The sequence below is a fragment of the Thalia democratica genome, unplaced genomic scaffold (assembly GCF_965202585.1).
Source record: "Thalia democratica unplaced genomic scaffold, ktThaDemo2.hap1.1 HAP1_SCAFFOLD_1606, whole genome shotgun sequence".
Taxonomy (NCBI): domain Eukaryota; kingdom Metazoa; phylum Chordata; class Thaliacea; order Salpida; family Salpidae; genus Thalia; species Thalia democratica.
This window is the reverse complement of record NW_028140437.1, coordinates 199-26,658: the sequence shown is the minus strand read 5'-3', so window position 1 is coordinate 26,658 and position 26,460 is coordinate 199. Positions and strand designations below refer to the sequence as shown.

General features: G+C 26.1%; 1 protein-coding gene across 1 annotated transcript; it reads right to left on the bottom strand.

The window, feature by feature from the left end:
• Nucleotides 1-3,425: 3,425 nt before the first annotated feature.
• Nucleotides 3,426-17,713, bottom strand: LOC145848685 (importin subunit alpha-5-like). Its single transcript, XM_082953989.1, has 11 exons — nucleotides 17,676-17,713; nucleotides 17,034-17,274; nucleotides 16,729-16,817; nucleotides 14,706-14,808; nucleotides 10,801-10,931; nucleotides 10,357-10,468; nucleotides 10,066-10,178; nucleotides 7,037-7,177; nucleotides 6,268-6,440; nucleotides 3,732-3,850; nucleotides 3,426-3,599 (listed from the first exon to the last, which is right to left on the bottom strand). Exons 1-11 carry the CDS (start codon nucleotides 17,711-17,713, stop codon nucleotides 3,540-3,542), a joined length of 1,320 nt encoding a protein of 439 aa, XP_082810115.1. The 3' UTR covers nucleotides 3,426-3,539.
• Between the last annotated feature and the right edge of the window lie 8,747 nt (nucleotides 17,714-26,460).

The following is a 26,460-nucleotide window of genomic DNA, read 5'->3' as shown; positions in this document are numbered from 1 at the left end:
ATCACAATTAAATTTGCTTTTTAATTTAGCTGTTTGCAAGAATGGTACCACAAAAAATAAAACTAGTGCTTTAATTTCTTAAATTTATCAGTTATTAAAAATTTAGCAAAAACGTACAAGAAAATATTATAACATATGTTAAGCTTTTGGTTAAACAATGTTTTTAGTGAAAAATCTAAGTTTTCTTCACTTTCAAAGGCTCTGAGAAATCAGTAAAAATACGCCCCTGGTCTTATATTAATTGTGGTAAAAAGTATATCCCATTATCTTTAAAGTCTCAAATTTTTTTCATTCTTTTTATTGATTGTTCATGCTGTAATGATATTAACATTTCATTTTCTTATTTTAAAGCGGATGTTGTAAACTGTACGCAGATTTCGTGACGTGCTTCCAGTATTGAAAAAACATTTTTTATTGTTAGGAGTTACATTTGTTTCAGTGCTTATAAAACGGAACTTTACTTGCATTTACTCGCAGTATCGTTTGGTGTTTGGTAAAGCTTGTAATGTTGTATTACAAAATGTTTAAATTTAAGTCTAAAATGCTTCGTTTTCTTTAGTTTAAGATACTTCTTGTTACTTGTGTTCAATTGTAGTTTTAGTTAGTGTGTCGTGTGATTATTTTATATTTAAGTATCTTAATTGTATTTATCTTATCTAACCAAATATATCCCCATTTAATTACCCTTAGTACATAGATTGGTTACATTAGACATCACGTAGGGTATTCTTATCGAGACAATGCTTTTTTACTGCCCACCAATGTTTTCGTATAAGGTACATTCCCCATGTTTAACTCTGTTGTGAATTTTTTTTTATAGAACATTTTTTCTTTATCATAATAAGTTGGAATTTTCTATACACACTTTAACAAACTTCTTCTAGATTATACCAGTTTATAAACCTCCATGTGGTTTCGTTACTTTTGTTAACGTTTAAAAATTAGTATGCTATTAAAAAAATTCAAAATAAAACTTTTTGATCTTGATGAAATAATCAATCTGTACAAAATAACATTAAACTACCATCATAGAGCAAATGCTGTAATACATTTTGCAAAAATATTCTCTATAATTATGCTTTAAATGATCTTTTTACCATGTATTGAAATAAAAAGCAGGTGTGGATCATATAGAAGTACAATCAAAAAATTTTTTAGACTAAAACGCATTTTAGATCAGGTTTTAATAAAGGTCTTTTTCTGGATTGAAATATTTAACAATACACAAAAAAAAAATTTAAAGAAAAGTTGAAACAAATTAGTTAAAATTGAGTTTTTTATTTGGCCAAAACTTATTTACTTTAAAATTAAATGAATTCAGCAGGGAATAATGAACATAGAACTAACTAAAAAGAAGATCAGTATTGTCCCCAAAAAGGATAAACTTGACCAGCTTGAACAATATTCTACTATATAATATTTCTGAAATTGTAAATAAAAAATTTAGCTCTTAACGCTTTTGTAAATGATTTTATTATGTCATAAACTTTATACACATATTTTTACAAAAGAAATTCGAAATTAATTACAACCACATATTTGGTTTTCTAAGTACTACTTAGTTTTTTTGTAATTTGCCAACAAAGCTATAAGTTTAAAAACAAGTTATTACATTAACAAAATTTACAACTGAAATTTTTTTGATATAGTAATTTATTTTGAAGTACCATAAAAATGTACTATTTATTTTGTCTAAAGATTATTCGGAAAACATTGTTTCTTTCGAAGATATTGTAGGTATATATATAATAAAGTAAAAATTCTGAAACAATTTATAAAGTCATTAAAATTGAATTGTTTATTTAAGCAATTAGCTAAAATAATGAGAAAAAAACTGTAGAATACAAATCAAATTATAACTCTAAGGTGAAAACTAATTGACTTATTAAGTAATATTTGATAAAAACATAATTTAATGTTTAAAATCATTTAATGTTAGTTTTTATATAAGCACCTACGAGCTCTTTTAGCGAAAGATTGTTTACCGAATGAACGTTTGAAAAAGTAAATAGCTTATTTGTACTGCTTTTAAAAAGTAAAGATCTTCAATTGTTTCTTGAACAGTCAAATGTATAACACCACAAAATAGATAAGTACTAATAAATATTAGAAATAAAAACTTTTTATATATTTTGAAACAAATATATTATAGGTATCTTTATAATTGCAGAACCATGCTTGAAATATAATGAACTAATACGAAGCGTTAAAAAATATACTTTTTTTTAGTTATTTATTTATCATTTTTATCTAAATTATAAAAGTAGTTGAATAAATGTAAAAGATTTTATAAACAGGGTTGCCACTCTTTGAGTCAAAAAATCTTCCCTGAGTGACCAAGAACTTCCCTGAATAACCTTAAATTTCCCTGAGTTTTTTAAAATTCTTAAAATTCATTTTATTTACTAAAAAATTACCATGTTAATTCTAAGAATATTGAAGAACTTGCCGCAAGGCTAAAAAATTTCTAAATAAGCACTTAAAAATGAATAAAATTAACTTTTTTGAACAAAATATTGAAACTGTATTAACTAAACCTCATACTAGATCTAGAAAAAAATTTCCCGGAGAATTTTTAAATAAACCAAAACTGCCCTGAGTTTCCCTGAGATCTTCTACAACTTGAAAAATCCCCGAGTTTCCCTGAGTGTGTGGCAACCCTGTATAAAATTAAAACAATACAAAATTATAAACTTTATTACCAAAACAATGTTTTAAAGTACACAAATTAAAACAATATGTCAACAAACAAAATATGAATGATAACGCTTATAACACTCATCATTTAAATAATTTTACTTGTTATATTAAAACAATGTTTGAAGCTAGATTATTAAAAATATGACTAATAATTGGACAATAATGTGGCAAATTATTATTTTTATAATTAGTTTATACTTTAACTTTGTACTATGCCTAACTATTAAATTTAAGGGTAGTTCACTAAAAAATAATGCATAAACGTAAAGACACTTGATTGATAAACAAGTCTATCAAGACTCAAAATATATTCACTATTGAAAAAGAAAACATCGGCAAAAGTCATCAGAGCCAAAGACTTTTATAAAAAAATTATACGTATAAATTAGATTTTATACATAGTATCATTAACCTTAAAGTTAAATTTAAGTAGATAATATAAAAAATTCACTTAAGTTTAAAATCACACTATAAATCCGATTTTTTTATATTCAACACATTATGCTAAATTTTTAATTTTCATTAAAATTACTAAAGAGTAAAAAAAAAACAAAGCTAAACAAGTATTGAGCTCAAATTAAACATGAGTTTTTATAACATCATGAAACTCTGGATAAATTGAAAATCTTAACTAACTACTTCATACCTTATTTTTACAGCTTTAAATATAATAAAAGTATAATACAAAAATATAATTACAATAATGTTTAAAAAAACTTGATGACTATAAAGTGTTTTCAATAAAATCAACATTTTTAACAGAAGTTTTACTTAACGGTTCCGGCATAGAACTAAACATCATAAGTTAAAACTCCTGTTGTTTTTGTATTCATCTTTTATCAAAAGTCAAATTTTTTTTGTGTACATGTAGAATTAAAAGTAAAGACTTTACTTGAAACCTGCAAAAAGCATAAATGAGAAACTTGTACTTAATCAGAAACTTTTATTATCGAGTTGATCACTCTATTTTTAATAAAAAGTAGTCATCTAATGTTGAAACAATTTATAGATCATAAAAATTTCCTACTAACATTAGGACCAATAGCAACATCTTCGTCTTCAGTGCTAAAATATTCGTCTAAAATATCTACTGTTTTCTGATATATTTCACAGTTATCATGAGCCTGTAAACTTTCTATTGTGTCTAAACCTGTAATTAATCCTTAATAGTTATATAAGTTTTTTTTAAATAATATAGTTGCTATACATAGATTTAGTACAAATGAGAGGTTTTAATAATAAATTTACACCTTACTTCAACTAAGTTTAAAAACAACAAATTATTTCTTATTTGAGTAATTAAAACAAAAACCCTTAATCCGTAACAATAGTAGCTTAGAATTTAATAAATATACTTTAGGACAACCAAAGTTGGGACAGTTTTGCTTCGTGTATGTTCAAAAAAGAACTATGTACAGAAATAGATTTAAATACAAGTAGAGTAAAAACAATTAAAGCAGTTTCGAGCTTTCAAACGTAAGCAGAAAGAAAGTACTACTTTACATTACTGATTTAATCTGCTAGGTAATCAGCAACTTTATTTCCTTCAAACTATATTGGAACACTATACCAAATTAAGAGCGGGAGAATAAACTTTATTACCACTCATATGCGTTTTTAAAATATAAATAATCGTGAGTTTGCAAGATACTTACAGTTTAAGAGCAAACTAAGACTTAGCTGAGTAAGAATGTGTAAAGTTGGAATGAAACTTTTTCCTCGTAGTACATATACCTTTTTTACTTATTTATATAATGTTTTATTATTTTAAGGGAAAAAAGTATAGTTTTAACTTTTATGTATATTAAGTTACCAAAACATTTGAAACACTTCTTTAAACATTTATGGAAAATTAGTACTGCTAAAAAATGCATTAATTATCTTAAGTAAAAAAATCAGACCATCTAGTTTACAAAAGTTATTTTTAAAGTCTCCATAAATGTTTATTTTGATTCTCAGATATTTACTATAATAGAGGACCTCATTGATATTATTAATTGAGTGAAACATTATTTAATAAATAAATTTGTTAATAAATAAATTTGTTAATAAATAAATTTGTTAATAATTAACTTTAAAAACTGTATTTATATCAAAAAAGCGTTTGGTTATACATTTTTATTTCAGATAGATAACGTTATCTGTTTTACGTATTTTGTTTGTCAGCAAGCTAAAAGATATGAGAACGGTTCAGAAAAGCACGGCTTCACTTTAGCTCAGAGAGTCATTTTAGCATGGGCGATATTTTAGCACAGCGTCAATTTCGCATGATTCTTTTTTTATACTTATGTAACATTTGCAAATTATGTAAAGCTGTATGCAACATTCAATAAGCATAAAAAATATAAATATGAGCTATTCAAAATGTTAAAATAAAAGTAAACTACCTTTAAATTTGTTAAAAGTTTAAGCTTAGATAAAAACGTTATGTTTAAATTGTACTACAGTTATCTTAAAATAAACCTAAACGTTTTTACTATAAAGATAAAACTAGTTTTAAAATGTTATTAAATTATTTAAAAAAAATTATCGAAAATACTTTAACATTTTTAGATATGCAACTAAATTTATTAACATAGCGATATATACTAGCTATAGTTTTGTTATAACTTTTTAAGTTAGATTAAACTGACTGTAATTTTTTAATTAACAGTGTGAAATATAAAGTGCCTAAATGACGCCATGCTAAAGTATCTCTTCGTGCTAAAGTGTCGCTGAGCGGTTCTGATACCTACCCAACATGTATAGTATTTTGTGATTTTTCTTAACTCAAATTTTGTTTACTGTTAAACATCACAACCCCTTAATAAGCAAACTAATTAAGTTCTAGACACCGTATACAAGATTTACGACAGTATTAGCTTCATAACTTGTTTTAATTCCTTGAGTTTTAATTTATAGCGCGGATAAATAGGTTTAGAATTTAAACTATTCACAAAGTTTCAACTTTTTATAGGTAGTTTTTTAACATCAATAAGGTTACAAAGAACGTTTTTAGTTTCACTAAACTTTTTGGGGACCGCTCAGTTCCAATCCGCGATCTATTTCCACCCGATCAAATCCGAGAACCGCTTGCTGATCAAGGGTAAGGGATAAGAGTGATAGTGAAAAATAAATAAATAAAAATGGTGGGATTTGTGCGCGGGTGGGGAATGAACGCAGGTGAGAATTGTGCGGGTGGGAATTGTAATATACCGGACTTTTGGTTTATAATTAAAATTTTATTTCAAACATTTAAACTGCTATGCGAAAATACTATGTAAGAAAAAAACTTGTATAAATTTAAGCTGAATTAGATTATAGTTCATTATCTAAAGCAAAAACTATTTGATAACTTTAAATAAAGAACTGACTTATTATTTGGCAATAATTATAAACTAACAAATATACAATTTCATGAAATAATTATTCTTACTATAATTAAAAAGCTTTATTTATAAAAGAAGTTTTTTTAACTACTAACTTTATTATTAACTAAATCTTTGTAAAATCTAATATCCTTAAAGTATTTTTAAACAAAAAAAAGAAGTGTCCAAAACATATTTAATAACAAAACTTTTCACATACCTCCCTCTTCTTCCACTAACAGAGCGTATTTGTTGTAACCGAGTTGAACACCATTTTTCTTTCCATCTCGTAGTATGTTTTCTAAACCATTTAAGGCAACAAGAACTACTCTTGTATCTTTAGCTTGTAACAAATCGCACATTGGTCGCACACATCCAATGTCCACTAAATATCTGTTTTAAGTAAGCTAAAAATATTAAAGGTTTAAAGTGCTAAGCTTTTTTTAAATTATATATTTTTTAAATCCGAGGACACTTACAGCTAATTCTAAAAAACTAACTAATATAAGTATACTTGTAAAATTTAGAAAAATATTAATTATAAACTAGACTAAGATACTATTTACAACCTAGAGTTGTGTTTATAGACCTCTTTAAAACAACTAATGGGATATTTTATGTACTAAAACATAGCATATGTTTAAAATATAAAGTTTAGAACAAATTTTTAACTTAAATATAAAATGTTATGTATCATACTCCTTAAATTTATAAGATAGCTTAATAAAAAAAAAGTTACATCTAAAAAATTTTGTGTATAGTTACACTTATTAAACGCTTTTTAACAACAATAACCAGTTTAAAATTATACCAAGTCTGTAGATTAGTTTTACAAATTTTTTAAGTAAAATTATATGTTTTATACTTATTTTCATCATTAATTTTATATATAGCTTTTATTTAAGTATTACAAAAATTTTAGAAATAAACTAAGAAATAAGTCTACGTGATAAAAATAAAGTAAAGTTTATAAATTAACTCAAATAAACTTTATTTGAGGACTACTACCACAAAAAGTAGCATTATTTATGGTCCAAGCGCATTCTTTTTTCGTTCTAAAATCTTCACAGTTCATAACACGAAGCAATTTCGGAAATATTTGTGAGTCTATAACTTGTTGCAACTGGTTCCTTTAAATTATTTCATTAATCAAATTTTACAATTAAATACTTAGTTTTCGAAATTATCATCATGGTTTGTTTTACTACGTTGAACGCTTAAATACTAGTTAGTAATTGGAAACAAAAACATATATATAACTTTTGTTAAATATACATTATGTAAATGTAAACCCCGTTTTTAGTTACTTATTTAGAAGAAGAACAAAATCATATCTCCTTAAATTTATTATAATGGAGCTTAAAAATATTTTCTACTCAAAAACGTTTTCAAATTTTCTTCAAAAGTAGAATAAATAATTAAGCTGAGAACTTAAAAACTTTTTGATAAACTACTGTATATACCTGCATTTTTAAAACAAATGAATGATTAACTAAAGTTTTATTAGTCTGTTTCGCTAGACTAATTTTTATATATTAAATATTCAAAACCCAATAATCTAAGTATATAAAACTGAAAGAAGCTGATCGCGGAAAACAAAGTCTTTTCAAACTAAGAGGATCCGGACCCTGCCGAATTTCAACTAGGATCCGGCCGGTTAGTATGTTTTTTTATATTTTTTATATTTTAGTTATCTAGCAAAAGATGGCCGGTTCCGAATCTTGGATCCAGTAGATCACTACTATTTTACAACAGTGTTCAAAACTTTTTTAAATAGTATTTTAGCATTGGAAAACATTAATGCATGATAAAATTTAATTATCTAAATATATGACAAAATATTTTCTTTAATAGACTTAAGTACTTTCTCTGATAAAGTATTTAACTTTTTACCATTTTTCGTTATGTGTATTTTTTGAGTATGAACCTAATCGAATATTGTTGAAATTTTATCTTTCTTGTTTTTCAACCCTAAAATTAAACTCAAAAGTGAAAACTTCATTTTAAATAAACTCATATTATCCTTAAAGCGTTGTCTTTATTCTTTTAGAACTCTAACTAATTTGATCACTATAATGGAAACAGCAGTTGTAGATTTGCATAGCAGTTTGTAAAGAGTTAAAAGTCCAGTAATGTCACTTTATCAGATAATATATATTTTTTTTATGTAAAGGTTCTAAGCATAAAATATTTAATACTATATGTTAACATTTTGAAAATGAATGTACTTTTTGAGATTATGTTAGTTTACCAAGTTAGACTTCAGCAGACAGGGTTGGTTGTCCCTCATAAAAGCAAAAAAAAACTAGCTAGAGTTTGTAAAAACCTTTTTAAATCACGAAGAGCATAACTGAAAATATATGCTTGGAAATTGTATTTTTACAAAACGATATAAAGTTTATATAAAGTTATTATAGTATAAAGCATATTTTTGTAAAAGCGTTATAACTTTTAAAACAACAAACATTGAGTGCATATGTTGAACTGAGATAAGCATGTTTATTTTTATCTGTTTACAACAGTAAAAGTCAGTTATTAAAATATAAACTTGTATAATAACATGCCAAAGGTATATGACACTAACGATACATTTGGCTCTTGGCAAACCACGAGTTCTAACAGTGTAAAACCTAAGTCTTTATCAGCCAGCATCAGCCTCTCTAAGATTGCTACTAAAAACGCTACGCGTGCGCAAACGGCTGAAAAAGCTTCATGTACTTGTAAACATATTCGAAAAAGTTATCAAGAGTACACAATTTATGACCAACACAATATGTTATCAGACGACCCAATTGTAGTAGCAGAAGAATATAATATAGTTTAAAAGGCTTTGATGGTTATAACTTTATAAGTATTTAAACAGAATTATAAGAAAAAAAAGGTTAGTTCTTATGAATAAAAAATGGTGTTTTCAAACTAAAAAAAAAATACTTTGTAACACTTTAATAGTGTTTTGAAGTCGAAAGTTGCTTTCTTTCTTTCTTTTCTCTCAAATTTATTAACCTTAAATTCAGTAAACGCGCTTGTTTTTTGAGTTAGTTTTCAGTGTCTTAGTTGATAACGCTCCTATTTCTTGCAAAGTGTTGTGTTCACATCGTACAGTTGTACGATGGCGACTGTTTTTTATATGAACTTTTGAATTAAAGTAGTTTATTTGTACCGCTTGCTATATTTGGTTTAGTCGTATTTCTATTCATTATAATACACCTTTTTGTTAAGAGACTCGATTTCTTTATATAAGTATTCAAGCATTCTAACAATCTTACTACTTAATTAGGCTAAGCTTAAATGATAGTCTAAGTTATTTAGCTAAATCAATTCTAAGCATTTAAGTAACCGTCACCGATATTGTTATAACGCGTTAAGTCAGTTAATACCCAGGTCTGCGTTTATAAGTAACAGCTTCGGTCGATCGGTAAAACTTTGAAAAGATTTTAATATTAGTAACGGACTATTGTAAAAATTTCAAGAAGAATGTTTGAAAACAAAGGAGAAGATATATTTTCATTGAAATAGTATTTTTTGCAGTTTTGGCTTGTGCCTTCTATTAAACATATTCAGAACAAACTTATTTTGATCGCTTATATCTCGAAAGTTATTTTAAATTTTGTTAAACGGTTAAAAATATCTGATAGCTAATATAGAAATCTAAAAATATAGTCTTCTAAAAAACAAAATGGTCTCCCCCTAAGCTTTATATATTATTCTTAACTTGTAAATAAAAGATTTATTCTAGAGTCTGTTATCAAAACTACTTACAATTTGTAGTTAGTTTCTTATTTAATTCAAAATTAGTACTTATATTTAAGCCAATATTTTCAATATTTTAATTAATTATATGTTATATATATGTCTTTGTTAGTAATCATTTTTTAGCAAAAGTGTTACTTGTACCATAAAATTATAACTAACTTTTGAGGCTTGCATACTACAACTTACATAAATTATGTATATTCATATTATGATAACAAACTGAAAATTTTTAAACTTAAGTTGTTTTCAATTTAATCCAATTTACCTTGTACCAGCAGTTAAATTAGATATAGTCCAACAAGTTTCTTTCTTTATTGACTCTTTTTCAGAAAATAGTAAAACTTCAAGAGCTTTTAAAACTGAACAATCTAAAATTACCTGTGTAAAAAAAATTACAAGTTGTTAATAGTTTAAATCCGTAAAAGTTTTACTTTTAGCCATATTTAGTATTTTAATAAATACATACAAATTTATTTAAAAATCTCTTTAATAAAAATCTAGGCTTAGTATGTTTACAATATTTTTTTTTGTAAAATTTAGTAAAACAAAAACTAACTTGTGTTTGAATATCATTTCCAGTAACTATATTTCCTACAGTTCTTAATGCGCTAGATACAACCGTGTGCTCGTCATAATACAAAAGTTCAACTAAGCGCCTTGCAAGCCCACTATTAGACAATTTGCATAATATATTTTTTCATCTTTTAATTTAAAACTATTAGTATCAATAGTATTCGTTTTAAATGTTTGATTAAAACACCTTGTTAATGTTGAAATGTTTCAAACTTATATTTTTTAAATTAAAAATTCAAGCAATATCAAAATATTAATATTTTATTAAACATAAAAAGTACTTTCATAAAACGAAAAGTTATTAAAGTTTACTTTTATTAAAAAAATATGAATCAATAAATATCCTGAAAAACAACCTAACATAAAAGAGTTATGATTAGGAAAACCTTGTACTCAAATTATTAATCATACAGTTTAAAAAACATACCTATCCAAAATTTTCTGTATATTATCGTTTATTCCGTCGGACAAATATGAAATCGCCCAGCAAGTATCAGCTACAATGTTAGCATCATCAGCAAAAATTAGTTGGGCTAATAATGGAATAAATTGTTCAACCTGAAAATTTTTCACGAAATATACTTAATGTTTATTTAAGACACGTTTTATTTAAAAACGTCTTTGTATTTAATTATATTGTACATCTTCTGCTAATCAAAGCTCATCATTTATTTTTTAAGAAATAAAGTACAAAAGCTATAAATGTATTCTAAATGGCATTTTATTATTGTAGACACACATTTAAATTCAAATACTTTCAATGACAGGAATAGATTTGCAACGTGTTAAAAACATATCTACAGTCACCTCTCGCGAATCTACGCACATTGTGTCCACAGCAAAAGTGCGCAACTAATCTAGAGTACGGAATTAAACGAGAGGTAGCAAATAACCTAATTTATTAACAGCTTTCTTATAGTGCAATAAATCAAATACAGTTTAGAGACTTTCTCTCTTTTTGGGCTTACAAAAATATTTTTCATTCAAATTGTACATACATGTGAAAAGTTTTTTAACAAAAACTGTTTATGTGTATACAAAGTATTTTTTTCTACCTTGTTCCTTGCCCATTTAAGATTAAACTTGTCTTGCATGGTATTATCAACAAAAACATCGGCAAAAGCCTGCAGAGCAGAAGCCTAAACTTTCGTATGCCGTGAGACAAGCTCAAGTTTAACAAAAGGGTTGATCATACCAATTCGATCACCAGACCACAAGCCTTCGGTATACTGAGACCGGTTTCGTCCTTATTAGGACTCGTCAGTCAGTCAAAACCGAAAAACTCGCAGTCATCAATCTACAAACAGTTTATCATGTCAGTTAGGCAAAACATAAAAATGCACGGCAAAAGACAATGCTGACGTCACTGACATGATAAACCGTTTGTAGAATGATGACTGCAAGTTTTTCGGTTTTGACTGACTGATGTGTCCGAATAAGGACGAAACCGGTCTCAGTCTACCGAAGGCTTGTGGTCTAATGATCGAGTAGGTATGATCAACCCTTTTGTACAACTTGCATGGTATTAGAGAAAGGTAATTTATTTTTAACACACAAGAAAAGTTTAATATAAGGTGGGCAAGGAACAAGTTAGCTAAAAATAAAAAAAATATTGAGTTGAAATGAAACTTTATGTCATAAATATTGTGAGGAATTGAACATAGTACCCCGATTGATTTGAAGGTATAAACGTTCGGCTAAGAAAACTTAAATATAAAAAAGCAAAGCCTTCAAGTTTAACAGATTCCTTATGGAAGGCACAAACTAAAAATACAAAAATCTAACTATATTAAAATCTATCTTCTCCTTTATTTTTCAAAATATTTACTTTGATTTATTTATAGATTTTTTTGAAACATATAAAAAATTAAATGTATTGTTAACTAAATAAATACAACAAATGTAACTATTCAAAAATATAAATTTAAGCGTTTGTTAACAAGAGATCCTAGCGAAACAAGTTCACCGGAATATAAAATAATAACAAACTATACAGTATTTAAATTTATTATTTAAATATAAAATACGTAATTTAAATATTACTAATGTAGTTAATAGATTACAAGTATTGTATAGTTTTATAACAGTCGAATTTAACATTATGTATTTCATCTATTATTAACCATTAATCTATAAAAATCTATAGAAATTATATTTAACATTAATTTTATTTTTAATAGACACATGTATACACCTGCTTTAGCTTCTACTCTTTCCTTACAGTATTTTTTTTTGCAGAGCTCCGTTGAAGTGTGTTTATCCGTCAACACACAAAAACATGTGTTAGTGCAATAAAAAAAGGATACTGTATAGTTTGTTATTATAACAACAAATGTACAATTTTTTGAATTTTATTTTTGATCTTTTGAGAATTCTAAAATGCTTAACTAATCGAGAGTGCGTAAACAAATGAGGGCGTAGATTCGCGAGAGGTGTCTGCATATAATAAAAAAACATACATACTTAACAAGGTTGCCAAAGTTGTTTGAAAATTTTTTCAGGTTTTCTAAATTTCTTCAAGGTGTTTTGAAAATAATTTTTTGGTCCATTTTTAGTATAAAAATAAATGTTAAATAAAAAGCTATCTTAAATAGTATAACAACATTTAAAAGGTACTGTAAACTTACTTTAAATGTGTTTGTTAATAAAAAAACAATTTCAATGCTAATTTTTTTATAAGATAAATTTTTTGTACTTATTGAAATTTCATTACTTTACATGTAAAAACTCTTTAAAAATCTTGGTTTTTTCAGCTTTTTTCAAAATTTTTCTAATCTACGTTTTTCCAAGACTCTACGTTTTTTTGGCAAACCTTGTTTAAGTATCTAAACAAAATTAGTAAACAATATAACAATGTAAATTACATCTAATTATAAATTCAAAAAACACTAGTTAAGATTATGGTTAAAGAAAAAAAGCAAACAATAAGTAATATCAGAACATTTATATTTAAAATTTTAAAGAAAAACAAGTATCTAAAAGCACTTAACAGAGAAAATTGCTTTATTTTTTATGGAAAACTATTACTCTTGTTATTACTTTATACTTCTCTCTTTAAGGGCGTAAAGAGGGTAAAGAACTATTTTAAAAATTAATATTTATTTTTACATAAGTATCAAAACTAACAGTAACTTTTTAACTCATATTAATTTTCGAATTAAGTTATGAGACATAAGCGATCAAGGTAAAAGAGTTCAATTGGTTTTTAATGGAAGGCGCAAACTAAAAAGGCAAAAATAAACTATTACTTTAAAAATCTATCTGCTCCTTCAGTTTTTGAGCAACTATTTTAAAATATGCCTAAAGAGTAATATTTAATAAACTTTGTAAACTTGTAGGAAACATATTTAATTTTTTTTATTAATTCATTTTTATAAGTTAAAGAAAACATTATTTTATTTCGGTTTTGGCAATATTTAAATAAGAACTTTCTTCCTACAAGTTGTTCGTAATACACGGTTGTCAAAGTTTTTTGATAAATTTCTTCCAGGTTTTCAGAATTTTTCTCAAGGTTTTCAAAAGTATAATTTTTTGCGTATATTTTTAGTATAAAATTAAGTTTAAGGTAAAAACTGTCTTAATTAGTATAAAACATGAAAAATATATTTTAAGGCTACTTTAAATGTGTTTTTTAACAATAATACTTACTATTAAAAAAAAGTTTTATTTATATGAGATATTTTTTGTGTTAAATCAAAATTTCATTACTTTACATGTAAAAATTGTTTAACATTTCTTTGTTTTTATTGATTTTTGTTCAAAATTCCAGGTTTTTTTAGCCAAAATTGTCAAGTTCAAGGTATTTCAAGGTTTCCAGGTTTTTTTGGCAACCCTGGTAATATCAAAAATAACACTTCCTGAAAACTTGAAATAAATTATTTTTAAAATGAAGGAGGAAATGGATATTTTAGTCAATTTAACAAAATTCGGACAAAATCAGCTGAAAGAAAAAAAATATTTATTAACATTTATTTTAATTCCTTAAAAAGCAAACTATACTGTTATCTAATTATATTTTAAAGTTAGTATGCGTTAATTTAAAAATAATTTAATATATGACTAGTATTTAATTTATGTATAAACGTTTGAAAGTAAAATTATAAATCAATATCTTAGTTTTTGTCATAAAAATTTATTAGTACTAAAAATAAACTGCTTAAAAGTTAAACTTAATAAACTTTAAATATTAAATACATCACAGATCCTGTACCATTACCTACATAGTATTAGCAATAGTTGTGTAAAAAAAGGTACATTGTAATTTAAAACAATCAACACGTATTGCTAATTTTTATTATATAACTTTTAAACCACATAAAACCAACTAAGAACCTCTTTATAATCAGGTGGAGGTTTTTTGCCACGACAAAGGTTTGATATAGACCAAACGACATTTCTTAACATTGAAACTTGTATGCTTGAACTCATAGCTAGTCTAAAATAATGTACGTTTTATAATTAAGTCCAAATTTTTCTTTTAAGAAAAATATAAGCAAAAATTGCTGCCCAATTTAATACTGAATATGTTTACTACATCATTAGTTGATTAAAATGTTATTAACGTAAAATTAATGTTTAGGTATTTCTTATTGATAAAAATAGGCGATCAAAATGATTTCCTTATTTTACGCTTCTAATTTTTACGTTTATAATTTTCACAAGATATAAATTTTAAGTTTCAATTTGCGTTATTTCTAATTGTAAGCTTTGATTAGGTAGGTGTCCGAATAGCATAGCTACACATTAGCACACAGTAACACTTTTGCACGGCGTCACTCTAGTACGGAGCGTCTTTTTTGCACAGATTGTCACTCTAGCACAGTGTTCTTTTAGCACGGAGTGTCACTTTTGCAACGAGCAATACTTTAGCCTGAAGTAACACTTTTGCACACACATTAGCACAAAGTGTTAATTTTGCACGTAGCTTGACTTAAACAGAATTCATACATTTTTGTTAATGAATTTAATAACAATAAAGAATATAAAAAATTGAATTATTTTAACTGAACTTCATACAGCAGGGTTTCCGAAACTTTTTTTTGAAGAAGTTAAAAAAGCAATGACAACCTCTAATATGATTTATTAATAAAAATATTTTTCAATACGCCTAAGACCTTGTTACTTATTATATTTTTAATTTTTATCATCAACTCCAGAATATCTAGTGAAGTTTAAAACTATGGCCTTATAGTCCTTTTACTAGTCACAGCCCCCTTTTGTCCCTTTCCATCTTATAGCTCCCTAAATTTCTAAAATGTTTACCAAGGGGGCCATATTTTCATTTTGGAAAAGCCTCTCATACAGGAATCAGCCTGTTGAGTACGCTTTTTAGGCTAAATTGTGAATTCGAGGGAAGAATAGTTATCTATTATATATATAACTAGGGTAAATAAAATGGCTTTTAAGTTCAAAAACTAAAAAAAAAACATCTTTGTTAAACTTTAATATAAAAAATAAAATTTATTAGTTAAAAAATTTTTGATCTAATAATCATTAAATTTATTAATTTTATAATATTATTAAAATACGTAGTTTTAGTTTAAGATTCGACTTGTAACACATTAAAACTTGTTAACTTTTAGTTTAACATTTTGCTTAGTTCGTCTTTATACTCTTGAAAATAAAAGTATAAATTTTTTATAAGCATCATGCAAAATGACGCCCTGCTAAAGCATCGCTGCGTGCTAAGCTGTTACTCTGTGCTAAAGTATTATTCTGTACTAAAGTGACGCTGTGCTATTCTAACCCGTTTTCGCTTCGATTTGCTAAAAAGCACGCTGCGAGCCAAAAACTTGACCGGAGGGTTGTAGTTTGCCAAACCGCTTCTTTACAAGTTTGTCTTAGTCATAAAATGTGTTAACGATGTTTAAATATTAATACCTACTATAAAATTCATAGACTTTATTAAATAAAATCTTGATTCTACAAAAATTACTTACGGTAAAATAAATACAAATACATGTTGAACTTAGGCTATACAGACGATACTAAGTTGATCTGTTAAAATAATTAGGTATCAAAATTATTAAAGCTAACTTACAAGTAAGACATTGCAGGGTCATTAGATTAGTTAAAAGTCGCATATTAGGTAAATTTACATATGTACAATTTTTTAATATTTAATTCATTTCAGTATGTATGTCAAAATCGGTTTAACTTAATGATATGACAATGGTAAATAACTTTTTATAAACGTTTCTCTTCTCATAACAAACTTAAACAATTTTAAAGTTTAAATTAGAAAAATGGAGCTGTTTTAAACTAGTATTTAAAAACAAAAAATATGTTATTTTCCATAACTTTTAAATATAAATTCGAAAATGAAATTATCATCAAATAATTATTTTACACTTACTCTAACAAAGGTTTTACAGCAGCTTGGCTAATAACGTAGTCTCTTCCTTTACTACCATCTCCTGCAATATTTCCAAGAGCCCAAACAGCCTAAACCAATATTTTTTAATAAACAATTTATTCTATTTCAAACTATATTCTGAGAGTATATAAAATGTTAGGTTTAATTGTGAAAACTAGAGTAATAACTTTAAATCTAAAAAGTTCTGTTTGACTTTTAGTAATGTTAATTATAATGAACGCATTTTTATAAATTTTGTGGTTAGAAGACTAAGTATAAACTACTAAAAATGGTATAAATATTACCTGGTCAGCTACTTCAAAGCTTTCGGACTTTAACAGAGAAACAAAAACAGGCACAGCGCCAGCATCAATAACAGTCTTAGTTTGGAAAGAATTTCCTGAAGCTATATTAGTGAGCGCCCATGCAGCTTCAAACTGTATATGTGGATGACTATTAAGCATGAGTAATCTAACAAAATCCGGAACGAGGCCAGCTTTGATAACGTCATTGATTGGAGGGTTTGGTTCTAGTTTAACAATTTTACTTTTGAAATTACTTACAACAAATATCGAAATTAATAAATAGCACTATATATATATATATATCAGGGGCGTAGCGTGGGGAGGGACGCTGGCGCATGCGTGCCACCCAAAAAAAAAAGTAGTAAAAAAAATGTAATATCTTTATTCTTTATTGTTTATTTTTTCTGAATAATTTGCCGTTTTTCAACTAAGTTTTTCTAGTATTTGAAAAGTAAACGAAATTTAAATACCAATTAGTGACAAGTTAGGGAAATTACCCAGTATACTGATTCGGTGCGTAATTTCAAATGTGCACCAATGTTGATGCAAAACTCCATAAGGAAAATTTTATAACTTTATTAACTTCATAAGAATTTACACTCAAACAGTACGCAACCAGTTAGTGCACCGGAGTAGTATAACCTTATGAGAGAATTTTCTACAAGGACAAATGCTAACATTTTGTTGGCAACCATAAAGCTAAACCTGTTTTATAGTGATTATGATTCATGAATAAACAAATAGTAGTAAAAATAGCAATTAATAACTGCACATTAAATAAAAGTAAATTGATAATAAGAACAAAAAATATTAACAACATAATTTAAAAGATAAATAACAAAAAAAAAAATTAAACAAATAATAAGTAAACTGTTCATACTGTGATTGCAGTTTTAATCTCACTGTACAAAAAGTATTCTTTAAATTACCCTAAACTTAAAATTTTTATTAAAAGTAGTTTCTTTTTTTATTAAGATAACAAACAAATCAAACTTTGCTATTCTATCAGCCATAAAGTTTAAAAATTAATCAATTTTTGTAGCTAGTTATTTTAAAATTTCTTCTGTCACATCATGAATAATATTATAGCAACTTGTAAAACAGATTTTTTACAATCAATATTTAGTCTTAAAGACTTTATTGATTAATTTCAAATTTAAATTTATATAATTTAAAATCAAGTTTAAATGGTATTTTAAAAAAATTTCTTTCTACCCACTGTTTGTAGTATTTAAAAATGCCATTCCCTAAAGATCATAGAAAAACCGATTTCAAGATAAATGAAAAGCTATATTTTGCTGTTTTGTATCAGAAACAATTAGTAAAATCTTTCCACACACTCAGGATAACTCAAGATTCTATGAAGTTTGGAAAACTTTAGTATGACTCAGTTAAAATCAGGATAACTTTTTTAGTTTTTTATAAAATTAAGTATTTTTAAGCTCAGGCTGACTAAGGATATATTTGTTATTTTGTTAACTCGGGGTAGATTTAGTGGTTTTAAAAGCTTTTTTTTTAAGAGCCTAGTTTCTATTAGTTTAAAAACAATAAAAAATATTCTTTAAAATAATTTAAAATGCCTATGATGACACATGATATTTTTAAACTAAATCAGGACAGTTATTTTGACTCAAAGAGTGGCAAGGCAATCCTGATATCTTCAAAGTTGGTTGTTTTTAAAAATTTGTTTTATAATACTAAATAAAAAGTAAAAATCTGTTTTCATTAATTTTTAGATTATTATCTAAAAAAATATGCAAAGTAGTATTGTATGGAATGTTGCAAGTCTAAAAATATGTCAGATAGGAAAATTATCTGAAGTTCAAAAACTTGAATTGAAAAATAGCAGACCAACACCAGATATTGCTATTACTCAAGACTGCAGTTCAAGTGGTATGAAATTTTAATTTTTGTTTATACTTCAGATTTTCTTCATTTGTTAAGATATATTTTTACAGTTTTATATTGTAATATAGCCCAAAATGTAGAATTTATAACAAAAAAAAAAAAAAAAAAAAACTAGCTTATTAGATTTTTTCTACAAAAAAATAAAAAATTTAAGACTTTTAATTTTAATACTGAAGATTTAAAATTTTTATATAAAAGATAGAGATAGTATATTAAAAGCTGCAACAAACTAAAAGTATGAGTTATTTTGAGTTTAATACAATTCTATTTGTTGATATAAAATAAATATTGAAAATTATCTAGAAAATGCACAGAGAAAATTTTAGAGGCATTAATTGTTATACTTAGTTGACTATTTATTTGTAGTTTAAGGCCATAGGGGGGGTAAGCCATGTTTTTTAGAAGTTGATCTTATTTTATAAAATTTTATCTAAGCAATAAGGTGCTTTTTATTTTAATAAAACATTCGAATTATTTTTTGAGATATGACTAGTCAAAGTTGGGGCCGCATAATAGGTTCCCTATGGGAAGGGAAAGACTATTTTGTTTAAAATCTATCTCCTCCTACATTTTTCAAGCAATCTTCTTCAAACTTTAACAGTTTAATCTTTATACAATAATAAAATAACATTACTTGTGAATTTAAAAAAAATTGTAGTAACAATGTAGTTTTATGAAAAATAAAAATAAATTTTAAAGTTTTTTTTATAAAATTTTTATTTATTTTAATTATCAAAATTCATAAATTACGTTTTATTTTGTAAAGTAAGGATCATTTTCTAAAATTTAAAAAGATTGCCTGAAAAATGAAGAAGAAAATAGATTTTTAATAATCTTTTAAATTTCCCAGAAAATTGACCCCGAAAAAATTGCGGTCCATACATTTGTATTGGTAACTTTTCACAAAAAATAAAACATCTCAAATGTTAAATGATATTCATGCATTCTATAAAAACTGGCTTATAGTTTCTAATTAAATCTTTCATATAAAAGTGAAAGTTAATTTTTGTAAAAAAAAAAGTGTTTAAGCACCCTCCCCTCTATGGCCTTAATTTATTTACTTTTTTATTTGAAAAATTGTGTGTTAGTTGTACTTTATAAATTTCATAAATATAAATGAATATAAATATAGAAGGATGCATTTTCATTACAAAGGTTAAAAATATGCATTTAAGTTTTTATTTAGGACAAACATAGATTTTTCTTTGTAAGTACTTAGCTTTTGATAAACATGACATGTTTCAGATATATGTTTTTTATTATTATATATTATTACCTGTAGTTTTTTTTACAAATTCTATCTTTTGTCTGACTTAAAATACATTTTATTTTGTTAATATTTTCGAAATTGTTTAGCTATTTTATAAAAAAAAAATTTGCTTTTGTAGGAATTCAGATATTCATATATTTTGTAGACAGATATTAAGTTTTATTGTCATTAAGTCTTACGTTTGAAACTTGCCATAAAACGTTTTTTCGTTATGTCATGTGTTCTACAATTTTCATTAAATGTTTCTTTTATGACAAGTTTTAATTTGTATTTTATTAAAATTAAAAAACAAAGCTAAGTTCAACTTGCTTTAACTTTTTTATAATTCAGATTTAATTTTCTATCATTAATACCCAACTTACATTAAATAAGCAAGCAATATGTTCTATTTATAACATTTCAGTTTCTTTTACTAAAACATAATATGTGTAACACATAAAATGCAATGAGGTGTTGTTATCACTGTTTTATTGTAAATTTAAGAGATTGATATTTTTTTCTTTAATAAAACATATACTTTTGTTTTTTTGAATATATTCATTTTTAAAGATATAAAATTTACTGTAAGTAGTAAAAACATTTTTTTTAGTAAGTTTACATTTGTATAAGTATAAGTAGTTCTAATAAAGTTTATACTTTTTTTAATTTATTTAATTTTGTAATAAATAATTATTTTTTAAAACAGTTGCTTCGAACTTATTTTACTTAATGAATTTTTTTCAATTATATTACTTATAAAAAGATATTTTTATAGCTAATTATAAAAATTGCAATTAGGGGATTTTTTTGAGAAAAAAAATTGCGCACCCCCTGGCCAAAACACCACGCTACGCCACTGATATATATATGTATATATAATTTATTGAAATGGCGATTTTGAAAATTCTGGAACATATGTTTCATAAAGCTTTAATTTTTCATAAAGCTTTAATCATCAGCCAGTTAAATTCAAAATGAAAAGCACTGTACTAAACAAAGATACAAAAGTTATGCAAATAAAAAAAAAACAGTATGACGTAATATTGTGCATTACAAATATTCAGTACAAAAATCGATCTACCTTCTAACTAATCAAACAACTAAAATTAACGAAAACAACAGTTAATTGACCATAAAATGCTTCAAAATTTGTTGTGTTTTAAGAGAAGCTTTTTTATATGTCGACAAGACGATATAAATTCGCTCCTCTTATTTATAAACAACCTTCCTTTTTTAACGCATACATAACGGCTGTTGATTCTTTTTAAGCACAGCCTACAAACAGGGTTGTTACCATCTGCTATTGGCTGTGCTCTTTTTATCACCTCCCAAGTTAATTTAAAATCAATGTTTTAGCGTTTAAGGCCGCAAACATACTTCGAAAGCTCAGTTTCATTTTCGTATACACCACCTTTTAAAGGATTTTTATACCGAAATCTGAATTGAGTGGAGCATAAGCCGATGTAGAACTTCTTTTCAAGGTCAGAGTTAACTGTTGCCTTGTAAATAATGTTCTCTGACCGGCAATTGCCCCCCTTCAAATTATATTTACAGCCACCGGCGCAATTACACTGATTTTTGATTGAATTACTTTTGTTTAAAATCCTTTGATTATGTGACTTAATTAATCTCTCCAAATTCGCCATACATGAATAACTGATTCGCATATTATGTTTGTTAAATATCTTTGATAATGGGTTTTTTTTGTTGAAGTTGCGGTCAACATTGCGGTTTGTTGGGGGGCAATTGCCGGTCAGAGAACATTATTTACAAGGCAACAGTTAACTCTGACCTTGAAAAGAAGTTCTACATCGGCTTATGCTCCACTCAATTCAGATTTCGGTATGCCAACCATAAAAAATCCTTTAAAGGTGGTGTATACGAAAATGAAACTGAGCTTTCGAAGTATGTTTGCGGCCTTAAGCGCAAAAACATTGATTTTAAATTAACTTGGGAGGTGATAAAAAGAGCACAGCCAATAGCAGATGGTAACAACCCTGTTTGTAGCTGTGCTTAAAAAATCAACAGCCGTTATGTATGCGTTAAAAAAGGAAGGTTGTTTAAATAAGAGGAGCGAATTTATATCGTCTTGTCGACATATAAAAAAGCTTCTCTTAAAACACAACAAATTTTGAAGCATTTTATGGTCAATTAACTGTTGTTTTCGTTAATTTTAGTTGTTTGATTAGTTAGAAGGTAGATCGATTTTTGTACTGAATATTTGTAATGCACAATATTACGTCATACTGTTTTTTGTTTTTTTGCATAACTTTTGTATCTTTGTTTAGTACAGTGCTTTTCATTTTGAATTTAACTGGCTGATGATTAAAGCTTTATGAAAAATTAAAGCTTTATGAAACATATGTTCCAGAATTTTTAAAATCGCCATTTCAATAAATTATTTAAAAGCCCTTCAAGTGGGCTCAGTTGAAAGTGTTTAAGTTTAAACATTAACCTTATTTTATATATGTATATATATATATATACATATATTTATTTATTTAATTATATAAAAACTATAATTCAAACAGCTGTTTCACACATTGAAATGTAAAATTTCATGTGATCTTCAGTGAGTTGTAGTTTATTATAATAGTGAACAGAAACTTTGATTTTAGAATTTTTTATAGTAATTATGACGTAGTAATGGTACAGTTTATTGTACGATTAGTTGAATTTGAAATACGCTGTAAATGTTATTCTATGCTTTTTAGGAAAGTTTAAAAAGGTTATTTGGAAAAATGTTTAAAGCTATTGGAAAATTTTTTTAGGCTGTTGGGAAAATGTTATAAAATGCTATAAAATACTCGTGTTAGCCGCTTCGATTTTATTTTGTTTTAATATTTAGTTGGTTTTAATTTTGTTAAAAAAGTATTTTTGATAATGGATGCATATGTTTTGTCTTTCGCTTTTCTTGTTTAGTGTTACGTTCTATCTGATTTTTCGATTTCTATTGTTATTGTTATTCTCAAGAGAGTCATATTTACTCCCAAAATACCTAAAAAATATTTATATACCTTTTTAGATAAATGTTTGTAAAATTGTAAATAAACTCTTGTTATACTCCCTAAAACATAAAAAATCTGAGTTGTCTGTGATGGATATTTTGAGAAATTTAACTAATAAAAATACCTTATATTTCCTGAAAAACACCAATTATTTTTGGAAAGAATAGCAGTTTTTGATAATAAAAGATAATATACTTTTTTTTCAATTCAAAAAGTTTTAAATTTGTTTTTAATAAACACTATACCAGAGAAAATAAAAACCCTAAAAAAAAACGTTTGTGTAAAAGCTATTGAAGTATTTTTAGCAGTTGCTGTATGCTTTAATTATGATATAAGTTTTTAAACTTAAAAATACCAAAAATTTGCCACATATAAGCTTACATAACTTTTAAACACTTATAGCAGGATAAAACATAAAACCAAACTTAGTTTTTACAACAAGAAACCCAGCTGTATACAATTGAATGAAATTCTTGGTTTAATTTTTTTGTCACTGAAATGGTCCATTGCCGCTTGCCTGTCCAATGGTTAATAAGGAAGATTCAATGGTCGATAAGGGTACCTAATGTACTTTGAAAAAGACCTGATGGTCGATAAGGAATATCTTATTTTTATAGTGAAATATCCGTTAGATGATAACAAACAACATCAAATGTTTGATGTGAAAAATTACATATTTGAAAAGGAGTATGAAATATTTTGTAGAAAATCCTATGGTTGTCAAGGCAGATCCGGAAGTCAAATTGGAATTACTAATGGTAGAAGTGAATGATCCAGTGGTCAACATGGAAAAAGTAGTAGGACGAGTATCTATAAAATTTGAAATAATAATAAAATATTTAAGTTTCTCAAACCGTCCCTGGTATGTCAATCGTTTTTTTGTGATTTTTTTGTTTTTACTAAATACAGGGTTGCCAAATGTTCTTGGCAAATTTTCTCCAGGTTTTTAAAATAACACGTCTAAGGGTCTACTTTTAGTTTCAAAATTAGGATTAGGGTAAAAAACTGATTTAAATAGTATAACGACATTGAAAAAAGGTTTTAAACTTCTTTAAATGTATTATTACTTTTGCTTGAAATACTTACAAAAACATACACTTACATATACTACTTCAAGCAATAATATTGAGTTCAAAATAAAATTTTTGTTGATTTTTTTGAAGTATAATTTTCATATATTGAGTAAGCATTGAAATAAATGATAAAAGCAGCTTGTTAGAGGAATACATTTACATTCCCAGCTTTAGTTTTAATTTTGCTTTCAGTAACACCAATCATGTGGTAGGCAGTGGAAAGAAAAAGTGTTTCTAGCTTGCCTTATATTAGATATTTTTGAAAAAAATACAGATATCAACAATTTTTGGATTAACATCAAAGTTTCAGAAGAAATGGATTGGAAAGAAAGTTGTCAGCAACAATATGGAAAAAAAAGTACCTTTTTGACATAAAGAAGCGCAAAGAGGTCATCTTTTACCTCTGCAGAGACCCGATCTAGTAGAAAAGCAGTATTGGATAAGTTTTCTGTATTAAAACCCGATATTCGAGAAGAAACACAATCATTAGAAGCACTTAAACAAGCAACATCAAAAGCTAAATACTTCAAAACAAATACAGCAAAAATTACTTTCCTACAAAGACTGCATTCCTGTCCCACACACAAAGGTAAACCTAGATGCAACCTTTTAAATGCTAGATATGCAGCAAGTCTTTAGCAGAGAGGCAGTTAATGAAAGATTACAAGAAAAAGTACACTGGAGAAAGGTATTCAGATAACTTTAGGTGTTGTAGCGTGTAAACAGGCTAACAAACCAAGAAACACAGTTGTCCAAGTCTCGTTTTTGAAATATTTTGATGTAAATTAACGATGTATTTATTTAATTTGCGAAACTAAATAAAAACTTTTAATAGAACAAAAGTTATCAGACTTTAAGGAGTATCCCTAAAAAAATATTTTTGCTCTGTGTTTTTTATGTTAAAATATATTTGTTTTAGAATTTAAAATGAGTCAAACTATACTCATATTTTAAATTATTTAGTTTTGTAACAGCTTATAGGTGTTTACTTAATGTTTAATTTAAAGTGTTTATAAAAAAAAAAACTACTTTTTCACTAAATCTATATAATGAATTTTTCTTAAATAGATTCCATAGGTTTTTTCGAAGAATAATCGTCTAAACTGAATATAAACTATCTATTATAAAAAAGGGCATACTCTGCCACTGTTTTTTTTTCAATCCAATTTATCTAAGGATTTTTTTAACATATACATATACACATATTTATAATACAAAATACAGCTAGTTTTCGATATGTTTACTGCAGTTTCTATGCGCTTAGCATTTCATCAGAACAATGAAGTTCATTAGCAAATTTTTAAAGAATAAGAAAAATACACAATATGATGTGTCAAATAAGTTTAATAAATTTAGCTAGCTTATTCTAAAAACAACTTCTGCACAAGTTAATTTATGTTTTTTCTTATGTTATTTGTTCTTATTTTACTTATATACTACCTTTGTTATTGTTTAAAATGTTTGCTTTTTTTTAATAAACTTTTTTTTGTGAAGACAGGGTTGCTGTCTTTCCTTTCGTTTCTTTAGCGATGATTCTTTTTATATTTTTTCAATTTCGTACTTTTTCAAGCTACATAAACTACATATTTTGTTGCATTTTGCTTTTGTTTTTAGTTCTGCAGAGTATTTCCTATTTTAAATTATAGTCTTTGTTTGCGTCTTTTAGTTCCCATATGTAGTTTAATAATTCCGGGCTATATTTTTCAATTTGTTGTTAAACCTTGCCTTGTAATTTTTGTATGTATTTTTAAATGTTGTGCTAGTTGAACCCATGTAAAACTTTGTTTTTATTGTAGCTCGGTAAATTAGATTGCTTGCTAAGCAGTTGTTGGCATTTTTCGTAACTGCAGTTGCAAGTTCTTTTTTGCTGTTTGTGGTTTAGGTTGTTTAAAGTTTTGTTATTGTGTTTGAGAAATTTTCCATGCAGCTATAAGTAATTTCTAGTGTATTCCTGTTAAAAATGTTCATATATGGGTGGTTTGTTTACTAAACTTATACTACATATAATATTCACAGTTTAAAGTTAATCGTTTGTTAATAGAAATCTTAGCGAAGCAATTTCACTGAAATATATAACAACAAGTTTTCGCAGTACTCTTTCTTTATTAAACTAACATATGTTTCTGTGCGTTAACAAGTTAAAACAATTCAACGGAGCTCTGTAAAAAAATAAATACTGTAAGAAAATA

Excerpts from the sequence above, each read along its gene's own strand:
- LOC145848685 (XM_082953989.1), bottom strand. The coding sequence starts at position 17,713 with ATGTTAGCATTTGTCCTTGTAGAAAATTCTCTCATAAG. Across the intron at positions 14,809-16,728 it reads GCTGTAAAACCTTTGTTAGA|ACTAGCTATGAGTTCAAGCA; the intron begins GTAAGTGTAAAA and ends ACATTATTTTAG. Across the intron at positions 7,178-10,065 it reads AATTTAACTGCTGGTACAAG|GAACCAGTTGCAACAAGTTA; the intron begins GTAAATTGGATT and ends AATAATTTAAAG.